At 41.4% G+C, this 12,312-nt stretch overlaps 1 protein-coding gene across 4 annotated transcripts in view; it reads left to right on the top strand.

Moving 5' to 3' along the window:
- Nucleotides 1-6,588: 6,588 nt before the first annotated feature.
- PPP1R13B (protein phosphatase 1 regulatory subunit 13B) overlaps nucleotides 6,589-12,312 on the top strand; it is a 72,564-nt gene continuing 66,840 nt past the window's right edge. For all 4 annotated transcript variants that reach the window (XM_071809677.1, XM_071809674.1, XM_071809676.1 and 1 more), the window contains exon 1: nucleotides 6,589-6,837. In XM_071809677.1, the coding sequence (XP_071665778.1) occupies nucleotides 6,604-6,837 (234 nt within the window). In that variant the 5' untranslated portion in view covers nucleotides 6,589-6,603. The remainder of the gene's footprint in view (nucleotides 6,838-12,312) is intronic.

Below are 12,312 nucleotides of genomic sequence, written 5' to 3'. Positions count from 1 at the left end.
TTTTCAGTAGCGTAGTCTTATTAATGTAGTTTAAATACTAAGTATAAACAGATTACAATTTTTTAAAAATACACATTTAATTTGTTTTATAATTACTTTCTCCTACAATATGTGAGTATTCTTCTGTTCAGAGCCATGTTTTTCTCTTCAAGCCTCCTTTGCACATCACCGTGTCTCAGTAATTGCTGAAAAACACCTTCCAGTATATCCCAGACTTCAGAATCAAGCACAGAACTTTCCTAATCTCCCCTCCCAAGCTGCAGTCCTTGAAGTTCACCCATTACCAGGTACAACAGCAGGAAGCATGAGCTCCATTATGTTACACCCTCTGCCTGTTTTTTCTTAGTAGATCTACTTACCTCAAGTAAGCTAACCAAGAAAAAGACATATTCTAGAAGAAGATACACATTTCAAATTAGGAATTACTGGGTTTGAATATGAGAATAATACAAATTTAACATTAAAAACCTGTATCTGATCCAGCAGTAAATATAAGAAAAAAAAGCAGATTATTTTCAATTATAGTAAATTACAGTGAATAGTTGTCAATCTTAAACAAGGAAGTGATGGTTAACAGAAAAGTTGAAGATTAGCTGCCTGTCATTTTTGCAGCATGGGTTAAATACTAATAATGTATCACAGAATTCTGCATTAGGCCTTTAGCTGAGAGAGAAAACATTTGAAATCACTTCATATAGAAATTGTTGAAAACACTTGACTCACTGAATCATGGCTGAGAGACCCGAGAACAATTTTAGACTTACAGTAACAAATGAAATGGCTGGACTCAATCTTAAAACGTGACCTGTCTTTTTCCCCCTCAAACTTAGCCAAGTGATACACCCAAAATGAAGTAGCGTATAAACAAAGGAGTAAAGTGAAGCATTGACTTGCTACTCTATCCCCTCCCTAATTAATGTTTCAACTAATAACCCATCATCTAGCTAGTCAGAGATACTTCCACTCATCATGGGCATATGGAAAATTTAAGAAAAAAAGGTTTTGTAAAGAAGTATATTGAGAGTCCAAATGGTTATAAACCTAAAGCTGCAAGCACAGAGGACCTCTCCCAGGACACTTAAGCTTCTCCACCCCTTGGAATATAGTTAATGGTTTCATCACTATAAATTACAGGGGAGCAGAACAAGATTTTCCGTCTGTAAAAACGATGGCACATAATCCGTCTTATAGAGCTGTATCTTTTGTAGCTACAACATGAAAAATTAACAGTACCTTTTAGTGTAAGAATTTTATGGGAGTGTATAGTAACACATTCTCAATGAGGCCACAGCATTCTCCACTAAGTACATTCTGCATCACGTGTGTTGGATTTAGCATACAATTTACGTTATTGTTTAAAGAAATTACATCTCTAATCCACCAAATGCAGGGCTGAACCACATGACGTACCAGACACTCAAATCCCCAGGAAGTGCACACAGCTCTGCTATACACAGATCACATGGCTTCACTCCTGCTTTAATTATTATGCTCCTTTTCAGAATGATGCACTGAGTAGATTGTGCTGTGGAAACTTTAGAACCTTAGTCATCTAGTCCAGCATACATTACTTTAGAATATTACAAGGTAGTGATGAAAAAGTATCTTTCTCCTGTTCACGTGTCTCAAATACTGTATACAAAACAGACATCAAAGTGTTTCTTTTAGATTATTATTTATAGTTTATCTCTGAACAGGTTTGGTGGGGTTTAAAATGCATTGGCTGTATATGAATTCAAATATGGCAACATATGACTATTGTTCAGTATGAATTCCTTATTGTTGCAGCCTTAGGAAGTCAGCTTGATTCTGGAATGAGAGGTCACTTAAGGCCATAGCTAACAAATTAAAATATCTTTCCTTTAAATATACACACTTTACACAGTATTTCACAAAATATTTCAGGCTACCTGCTGTGAAACTCTCCTTGAAATACTTATTTCTTTTGTTTGTATCATCTGTTACATAGCGCTATACCTGCACGTTAACTGCCTGGCAAGTTATTATCGAAGTACTTTTGTGACTCAACTTCTAAAATAGTTTACTTACAGCTAATTCCTCCTGCATCACAGCAAATGCAAAATGTAATATTTGGAAGGAGAGTTGTACTCTGTAATAAAGTAATCCCCTCATTCATTTAGAATGGATACATTAAATTTTTGTAATACACATAAAACCCTCCATTCTCAATTTTTAGACATTTGCTTCTGCCAGTTGTAAGGAAATTCATCCTAACTGTCACCATCCAAAAGTCTGCCCTCTAATCTGAGCTAGTCATCCAGGCTCCGTCTTAAATCAATAGAGAGACAGGCACCTTCAAAGAGCAACAGATTTAGATAGTGGGATGAGTATCTCGGCATGGAATTAATTGCCTGCAGAGCTGCCTCTCTCTCTTCCCTCCCCATCCCCATTTATCTACAGAAGGAGCCTAGATGGCTGATTAAGACTATCTGCCTAACTTCTAGATTACTGAAGTTGGATAAGACGGATCCCACCCTAAATGTTTGACCTCTGTGTCTTTCTGGCTATAAATAGGGGTACCTGTTATTTCAAATAAAACCACATGAAAAGAAAAAAAAGTTTTAAATTAATTAAACACTTATTTTTCTGTGACACTTCCAAAGCCTTAAAATATTTTCCTATGCTCCAGAAAAGTATCTTAATAATGCAAAATAAAAAAGAAGCAGGAGAGAGTCAGATGTAGTAATTTTAAAAACTTTAAAACACGTTTTAAAATCTCAGTAGAAGATACTTAAAAAACACAGGTAGGAATTGGAACTTCATCAGGAGATGAAGATCTCCTGAAGATCTCATTAGTCTCCCATCTGTATCTCTGGCAATCACTGCTTGTCCTAAGAACAACATGCATGATCAATTAAGAAGCCTGCCAAATTATTAACTGCAGTTAATATTTTTTTCAATAAATTTGGTTAAAATACAAAATATATTAATGGTAATTTTTCTCTACCATAAATTTCAAGTACTTTAGCAAAACACTAAAATGATAGTTTATACATTTCAATCAAATGTTAATTTATAGCTAAACATGAGCTCAGCACAAATCTCAAAAACTAACCATACCATAGCTAATACAGAATAATTCTTCATTTTTTGGTGTTTTAAGTTGAACAGATGTCTGTTAAGCTATAGTAGCTTCAATTTGTAAAGTTAAATAATATTGCTCTGTTTTCTGTAAGAACCAATAGGAGTGTAAAAGGTATTTGCATAACATGTTTTCATCCTTATACCAACACATAAGCACAAACCCTTTTCTGTCTAGAAAGACCAACAAAATTAGAGCACCTCTCACAAAGGCAACGTATTTCAAAGCAGGTAATTTGAGTTCTGTACCTCTGGCTTTATCTGCTTCCATAACCAAACTCCCTTATCTTCGTAGGCATTCCCCAAATCATGACTGCTTTTCACACAACCTCACATAGATAAGACAGGCAACTAACTTGTAGGTATCACTGACCCCTTTGGCCAAACAACATAATTTCTACAAAGTCAGACCAGTCATTTGGTATGGAAATGCATGGGCAACTGGGAAAACAAATTCCACATTATTACATTGTAAGTTGGAATCAGAAGATTCTATAATGGCTGCTCTGTTGCTTGACTGATGAAAGTGGTTCCCAAAAAGATTCTTCTGTGGGAGAGGAAATGTTAATTTACCACTCCGCAGGTAGAGTTTTAAGTCTATGCTTTGTAAAGATTGGTTTATTTTTTTTCTTTCCTCATTTCTATGGGAAAATGGAGATGGGAAGGGATGAGTCAAGTGGCAGTTTTCAAGGGAAGCAGAAATGGGAGTAGGAACAGGCTTGTATTTATATAAAAAGTACGTACTCTACCTTTTGAAGACATTTTCTCTTGGTCCACAGTATCCAGTTTGTCTGGTTGCTGTATTGGCTGAACCTGCATCTGCCAAAGCAGCGCAAGGTAGACAAACTTTTATACCAGAGGCCATGACTCCCAATAGAGGCACTGCATGGAGGAGCGCCTTCCCTCCCAGCACCAACCAACTACACCACATTATCCCACTTTTCATTTTGTCAGCATTCCTACCTCTGCAATGGAAAAGTAATAGTGTGCTAATATTGATAGTATTTTAGTTTTTATTATCAGTTACTGAAAACAGGGGGTCAGCTGTAAATTATACCTGAAAAGAAATTATAGATCATCATTTAAGAATCACTGGCAAAAAAAAATCTTACCTGGTTAAGGAAAAAAACATTTTTAAATAATAAGCGTGGCAAAACGTGTACATTTCCCTTGTTAAAATCAGAATTTCACTACATATACTAAGAAGACCAGTACATTTCTATTCACTGTTATTCTTTTGTTCACTGAAGTTCTGTATGAATTTAAACTCCTATTTTTTTTCTCAAGATACATCACTATGAGCACATTATGGCCTGTTTCATTTCACACCAGCCGGGTTGCAGGGTTAATAGTATTCTGAGTATATCTTGGAGTTCTCTGTTGGGTCAGAAGTATCAGAATCTTACCCATTTCCAAAGCTGTGTGTGAGTCAGAATCACAATTTACAAGAAACTGAGTATGATAATAGTGTTATTGTCAGTGAGTAGCGCTCTGAATCGTGCTTGCAAAATAACTTTAAACTGACAAAATATTACCTTATGATGCTAATAGGTTATTCCCTCAGGACCAATTTATTAAAAGAAGCAGAAGCTCTGACCTACCCCAGAGCTGACCCCAGAGCCTGCAAATACACTGATAAGGATATGCAAGGAAATCTTAGACAGGTATATATTATTAAGACAATTTACACAGTTATCTGGTATAAAATCTTACATTAATAGGTAAAATTTAATATATAAGGTCATATTTGAGATTCATATGCTATTATCACTTACCCACAAAGACTTACACAAACAGTATCACAGCTCCTCTCAAAAACTTTCAAAGTTATATTTTTCACTCCAAGCTGAGATCTGTCATGGTGTTCTACAAATAAAAGCAACAAAGTCTGGAAAACAGCCATTTACAGAAAGAATTGAAGCACTGGGTAGGTCCATGTATTTTGTAGATTAGGATTTAAGACTCACAGCAATATGAAATTTGTCTACATTGCATGTGTTACAGTACTGGCATATGGTGATGTTTTGGCTTATAGTTGAGCTTGGACTTCTTCCAAGCTGTTAACTTTCATCTTGCTGTTGTAGCTCTGCAGAACGAGACACCAGAAAACGAAGAAGCTAAACGTTACTTTCAAACGTGAGACCACATCTCACGGGAGGCTGGTGTCAGGGTCATGGACAGGAACGCCATCCCTCCTGCTGTCAAGGGGTGCTCTGTACATCAGATTTCACAAGTAATGCACAGCCGAAGGGACGGTAAAACCCGGGTGACACTAGCTGTGACGTTATTCCAGCCACGCACCGAGCTGTGTTTCGCCAGAGCAGGACCAGCTGTTGGCAAGCGACCTGCCCTGTGCACTCCCCTGCCTTAGGTCACCGGCCCGGGCTGGCACCGCGGAGCGCCCGTCCCCCCGTGGGACACCAGCCGCCCGCGCTACCCGCACCTGCCAGGTCCCCGCACCGCTCCTCCGCGCCCCAGCGCGCAACTACAGCCACCCTCGCAGCGGCAGAGCCGGGCCGGGTGGAGCCGCCCCACCGCTACCGCATTCCCCGCATTCCGGGGGCAGAAAGCGCCCAGAGCCGCTTCCCGTCCTTCCACCGCTGGGGCCAGCGGGAAACCGGTCCCGGGCAGCCCGTCCAGAGAGGGCATCACCCGCTGGAGGCCCAGCCCCGGGCAGGGCAGCGCAAGGGGGAGGAGACCGGGCCCGGAGAGGGGTCGAGGGAAGAACCGCAGGACGGGGCCCACGACGAAACGCGGAGCCGGAGGAAGCCACGGGGATCACGGCGGGTCTGTGGGGGGAACCGGCTCCGGCGCGACGGCGGGAGGTCACGTGCGGCACGGGAGCGCGCACCTGCGCAGCTCCCGCCCCCTCCCCACGCGGGCCGTGCGCGCGCCTGCCGCCGCCCCGCCCCCGGCTCTTCCCGCCTCGGCCAATGAGGCCGCGCGGGGGTTAACCCCTGGCTGGGCGGCGCGGGCGGAGTGGAGCAGGAAGCGCCGAGGGAAGGAGGCAGCGAGGCCGCCGCCGCCGCGCTGAGGAGGAGGAGAAGGAGGGGGCTGGGAGCCCGGCAGCCCGCCCGCCGCTGCCTTCGTCTCTTCCTTCCGCCCGCTGTAGGGAGCGGGGCGCGCGGGAGGCACCTGTCACAGCCGCCAGGGCGAGCGCGGCGTCCTCCACGGTGAGAGGCGGCGGTGGCGGCGGCAGGAGAGGCCCGGCACGGCGCGGCGGCAGCCTCGGCGCGGCTGGCTGGGGGACGACTGCGGAGATGATGCCGGTGAGTGGTAAAGGGGTTGAGTTCGCGTCGTCCTCTTCCTGGCCTGGCGCCGCTGAGCCGGGCGGCGGGACGCCTTGCCTTTTCCTGCGGCGGATGGAGCGTGCGGCGCCGCCGTCATCCCGCCGTGTCCCGGCCAGCCGGGACGGAGGGCGATGGGGCTGCGGAGGCGCCGTCAGGTTCCCTGCTGGGGGTGGGGCCGCCGGTCACCGCTGTCCCTGGCTTCTGAGGGGACATGACCTGCTCCTGCTCCTCTCCTCAGCCAGGAGCTGCCGGCAGAGCCGCGCTCGGCGTTTCACCGGCCGTGACAGGTCGAGGGCCGCGTCCCCCCGGGCTCTGCCCTCACGTCTGCCTGACCGGGCTCCTTCCCCGCCCCCCGGCGCCCTCTTGCGCCCACGACGGTTTCGGCGGGGGGCAGTGGGCAGCGCAGGTTTCGCCGTCTCGGCATCGGCCAGCGGGAGAAGGGCCGGTGGGTGCCGCGGCCCGGTGTGACGCGTGGGTGGGCTCTCTGGGTTTCTGTGGGTGGGTGTGCGTGGGGGGTATGTTTGTTTGTTTTGATTTTTTTTTTTTCCCCTTCCAAATACCGGTTTCTCCCGCCCAGGTGCGGGGTAGGGTTAAGCGGTCCCGGGGCAGGCGGCTCCGGCCCGTCGGCCGCTTGTCAGGCGGGTGCGGGCGACAGCTTCACTTCAGCCTCGCCGACCCTGAGGAACAGGCGCTCTCCCCTCTCCGATTCTGCCACCTCTATTGTGAAACCGTCGCTTATTTATCGAAGATAAAGCCTTTCGTTTTCCCGCAAACAACCTTGATTGTCTTCAGTGATAGAATCTCTCTCCGTTTCCTTCCTCCCTCTCTCCCTCCCCCTTTCGCTGGGGGCTGATGCAGTGGTCAGAAGAGAGTTGTTCTTGATGACTGTTCGTTTTATGACAGAATCCTCTGAGACTGAGTAATGAACAATTACATTCTTTCATTCTTTTTGCTGATTTATTTCAAACTCTATTTGATCTCAAATATAGGTTTAGGAGATACTCCATATAAGGGAGGATCTCCCATGTTTTCTGTAATTCCAATAGAAATGAGCTTTTTATTTACAGTTGCTCTGCAGTATTTGCATGGAAGCACTGCAGAAGACTGCTTTTCAGTGTTCTAACTTTGTTTCGTGACTGAAAGGAGGAAATAATACCTCAAAGTAGATGTAAAATTTCAGATTGAAGAGTACAGGTAGTGTTTATAAATGAGGTGTTATGACAAGCTCTTTAACATGATGTGCTCTTTAACTCACAACTTTTAGGTACCAAAATATTCTGTTGTTACTGTACAAGAATTTCATTGCACTGGATACACTAGAAACCAGCAAGAAAAGGCTTTTTCCATAAACATATGGATGTTGGCTTGTAAAAACAAAACCCAAGGTGGCTGTCGGGCTTTTTCAGCTTCCATCACAACTTGGGTTATGCTTAATGTTCATAAATTTCTTCTAGAAAACCGAGCATGCCAATGACAGGCTAAGTCAGAACAAATGTATTTACTTCCCGTTACTAACCTGTGTGTGGGTTTCAGGCTGATGTCATGATTTCTAGAGTGCAGTGACTGACCTTTTATAAAAGTTTTTTTTAACCTATTTGAGTGTTTCTGCCAGTTTCCTGTGTTACCTTCATGGTTGTTTAAATCTTGCAGTTTGTGCTTACTGGAGGGCGTTACGAGATTCAGACTTTTTATGTTTTTGAAACATACTTCAAAGCATTTTTAATACTGACAGCTGAATTTTAATAAAAACAAATTACCTTGCTACAATGGCAGCAGTGTTGCAGATTAGAGCTTACTGAATCTGAGTCCATGTTTTACTTTTCTGAAGAGCTTTTAGATGCTGTTATGGACAGTTTGTCATAAGGTAGTTGGGAATATGCGTATTTAAATGGACACTGTGACAATGCCTTCAGTCTTCCAGTTTCTTATCCCAGCTCTTTTATTTATGGACTGCAAGGTTGAAAAATACAACCTCATTTACTGGAATAATCAACATAAAATATCAAAATAATGTGAACATATGGCTGTAGAACTGCACCAAATGTTTTTGTTTTGTTTTGTTTTGTTTTGTTTTTTTTACTGGAGATTTTGTTTTCTGAAAAGAGAGAAGCTAGTGATCTAACTTATGGGATGGAATTCCTTGAATTCATATTCATAGAAGCTTTTTTCCTCCCTGATCCTGTTCTGTGGTTGTTGTTTTTTTTTTTATTTTTTGGATAATTAACAAAAATATATAATAGTAATAGGAGAGACTTCAATACTACTGGACTTGAACTGTTGTAACAAGTGGATGTTACTACAGCTTTGTGTCAACAAATTTAAAGGAAATGTTATAAAACTTTCTATTTTTTTATGACTTGCATTTATCAGATTGGAAGTAATTTATGGCGGCCATTTTTAGATTTTTTTTTTTTGCATTCTGTACAACCGTTTTTAATAATGAAGTAATATCTGAAGCACAGAAAGTAGAATTATCTGTTTTCCTCTTTTCCTGTGTTTTGTTGGCAGTGACTTTTTTTTCCATGTGGGGAACAATGTTACTTCCAAGAGGTTTTTATCAGTTATGTTTTCTTTGGTGACCAGGATACTTCCCTCTCTGTTCTTTAGCATCTTTTCCATCTAAGTTCATATTGTGTATTCTACTTTGTTTTTGAAAAATATGAAAATAACTATTTTATTGGTCCTCAACAGAATTGGGCTTCAAGAATTAATAATGACGTGGACTGCACTTTTCTCACCCATTGTTTTTTGCTTTGCTGACATGGCACATCCGCCATAAACTATTGCATTACCTCCAGGACATAAGGGCTGTGTGTATGATGAGCTTATGATGCTATGCTGAATATCGCCTCTACTAAGGAGCTTACCAAAAGAGTATGTCTTGAATATAGTTATTTTTTTTCACTGAAAGAAACGGTTGGTATTTATTGCATTCTCAGACTAAAATGTGCAAACCCAGACCTATGTAATATCGTTTCAAACAGGAAATCTTTTGGATTAAAATAGTACAGTTGTATTTTGTTTACAAAAATATTGTGGCTGTAGCCGCTCTTTCAGTCACATAATCTATAACCTTTTTGGAGTCTAATTATCTTCTTTTTTTCTTTTTTTTTCCCTACTGCCTCAGTAGTGTTGTTGTGGGACTTAAGATTTGGTTTTGGAAGAGTGTTGGAAATTTTTCCTTAAAGAATGCAATTTCTTCTTAAGAATGCTTTTTCTTCTTGGATGGTAGTTCCAAAATCGCCTGACACGTATTAGCCATATTCCGTGGATAGAGGGTGCAGCTAAAAAGCTGCTCCTGAGGAGCACTGTTTCCCTACTTAAGAAGAGATACAGTGGGAGAAGGAACTGCTACTGTTGAGAAATGCGAAACACTTCCTACTTCACACCTAAATTTTGGGTACCATTCTTCTACGGCATATGTGAAATAACATATCATTCCAAAGGCCTAGAACTATGTAGAGTCTGTTCACCATCAGTAAGTGACAGGAGAGGCGATGGGGGAGACTGTGTAAGAACTGTGATGGACTGAATCTCTTAGGAGGAACAGTTAGTGTGGCATGTTCCCCTCACACCCCTTGCTGCAAAGCTCTCATGGTTTTGCCTTTAACTTAATTGGGAGAAACGCGAATCACTAAGATCGCAGCCAGCATTCATGATTTTGAACGCGCCCAGAAGGAACAGTGTGAGACTTTGTGCAAGGCTTAGAATCAAAGGCTTGTTGCCGTGCCTGTTTTTCTGTTTAGGATCAGGTGCTTGTGTTTGTTTTAACAGAAGTGAGAGGGGGAAAAGTTTGGAGAATGTTTAGTGTGGTGTGGTGGCAGTGTGTGATTGTTTTTGTTTGGTTTTGTTTGGTTTTGGTTTTGGTTTTTTTTTCCTAATTAATTTTATTTGACACTGCAACTCTTCTCCAAAGATGACCATGACTGATGCATATTTTATGTTAGACTAGACAATATACAAGTGGATCTCGAGTATTACAGTGTGCATTAATTCTTAATTGCTACACAAGTTCCTGACCTATGGAGACAGACAGAATGGCTGATAAAACACAAACCAAAGATGGGTTTCTGTAGTGGCTGGTTTTGAATTAAGCTGTATTCCAGGTGAATTAAGAAAAAATTGTTGTTGTTGTTGGTTAGTTGTGTTTTTTGCTTTGTTTTTGTTTTTTGGGGGGGGTTGGTTGGTTTGTTTGTTTCTTTTTCCAAGTGAGTATACACTTTTCATGTATTCAGTCTAAGACCTTTCCCAAAGAGTACAAAGTGGGCATTCTTTATTCCTAATTTAAACCAAAATATTTTCAAATCGGTGTACATTGTTCTCTTCCCTTAGGAAGGTCACTGCTAATATAATTCTACGTTGTAAAGGTCTAAAGGAAGACGTGTTGCTTTAAGTGTGTTAGGAATTTTCAGTGATGTTGAGATAAAATATATTTCAATTAATTCAGAGCTGTATAGTTATCAGCAATACTGACATCTTTGTTTGCTGAATAAATTTGAACTGACTGTAGAGAATAATTTGCAAGTTTATCAGCCATTATTAATGAAGTTATTTATTGCAACAAAGCTTAAAGGCCATTTCATGTTTTTTTGGATCATGTCACTGTTTTTTTTAGAATGATAGAATATGGCCTGTTCTGTGGTAAAAACAAGATCATCAGCTTTGCCATCTCAATGAAAACTACTATTTATAGGCTACTTTGCTAATAGAATATTTAAACATATTTACAAGATATATGTGGATTGTAATGAAACATATGAAAAAAAATTCAGGGAAATGATACTCTCTATTAATTTTTCTCGATAGGTTAGCATAGATGAGATTGTTGCCCACTGCAGACTTTAGAGAGAATAGGTAGTTATTTGACAAAAAAATGCCATTCTACCAGATCAAGTTATGTTAATTTGACAAATTCAAGTTTGATGTGTAATATAGGCCTTCTTACTATATTGTAAAAAAAAAAAAAAAAAAAAAAATCTAGCTTATTATTTTTTTTATATTAGTATATCACAGAATCACAGAATGTTAGGCATTGGAAAGGACCTCAAAAGATCATCCAGTCCAATCCCCCTGCCAGAGCAGGAACACCTAGATGAGGTTACACAGGAAGGCATCCAGGTGGGTTTTGAATGTCTCCAGAGTAGGAGACTCCACAACCTCCCTGGGCAGCCTGTTCCAGTGTTCTGTCACCCTTACTGAGAAGAAGTGGAACCTCTTGTGTTCCCGTTTGACCCCATTACCCCTTGTCCTATCATTGGTTGTCACCGAGAAGAGCCTGGTTCCATCCTCAGGACACTCACCCTTTATGTATCTGTAAACATTAATGAGGTCACCCCTCAATCTCCTCTTCTCCAAGCTAAAGAGACCCAGCTCCCTCAGCCTTTTCTCATAGGGGAGATGCTCCACTCCCTTAATCATCTTCATTGCCCTGCGCTGGACTCTCTCCAGCAGTTCCCTGTCCTTCTTGAACTGAGGGGCCCAGAACTGGACACAATATTCCAGATGCAGTCTCCCATTATGTTAAGAGTTGTCCATACGTAGAATAAAGACAGTGCCTTTTTGGAAGAATTTTCAGTCTAATGCTTTGTATTAAAATCAAAGGTCTAACTTATTATTGTTTTAAATGTTCGAGGGGGTTTAGTTATTTTCTTTCTTTTTTTTTCCATTTTATTTTATTTTATTGTATTTTATTGTATTTTATTGTATTTTATTGTATTTTATTGTATTTTATTGTATTTTATTGTATTTTATTTTATTTATCCTTAGAAGCTGCAGGCAGCATCAGAAATAATTGTTGAGAATGGAGGTTTGAAGAAGCAAACAAATTATTGCCTAATTGGGGGGGGAGAAGGTGTCTTGTTCCCTCTCCATTGTGACTCACTGTTGGAATTTACAAGTGTTACATGTTTGTCTAAATTTA

Source organism: Patagioenas fasciata, chromosome 5 (assembly GCF_037038585.1).
Source record: "Patagioenas fasciata isolate bPatFas1 chromosome 5, bPatFas1.hap1, whole genome shotgun sequence".
Taxonomy (NCBI): Eukaryota; Metazoa; Chordata; class Aves; order Columbiformes; family Columbidae; genus Patagioenas; species Patagioenas fasciata.
The sequence above is the reverse complement of the archived record's forward strand: the minus strand, read 5'-3'. Positions and strand labels throughout refer to the sequence as shown.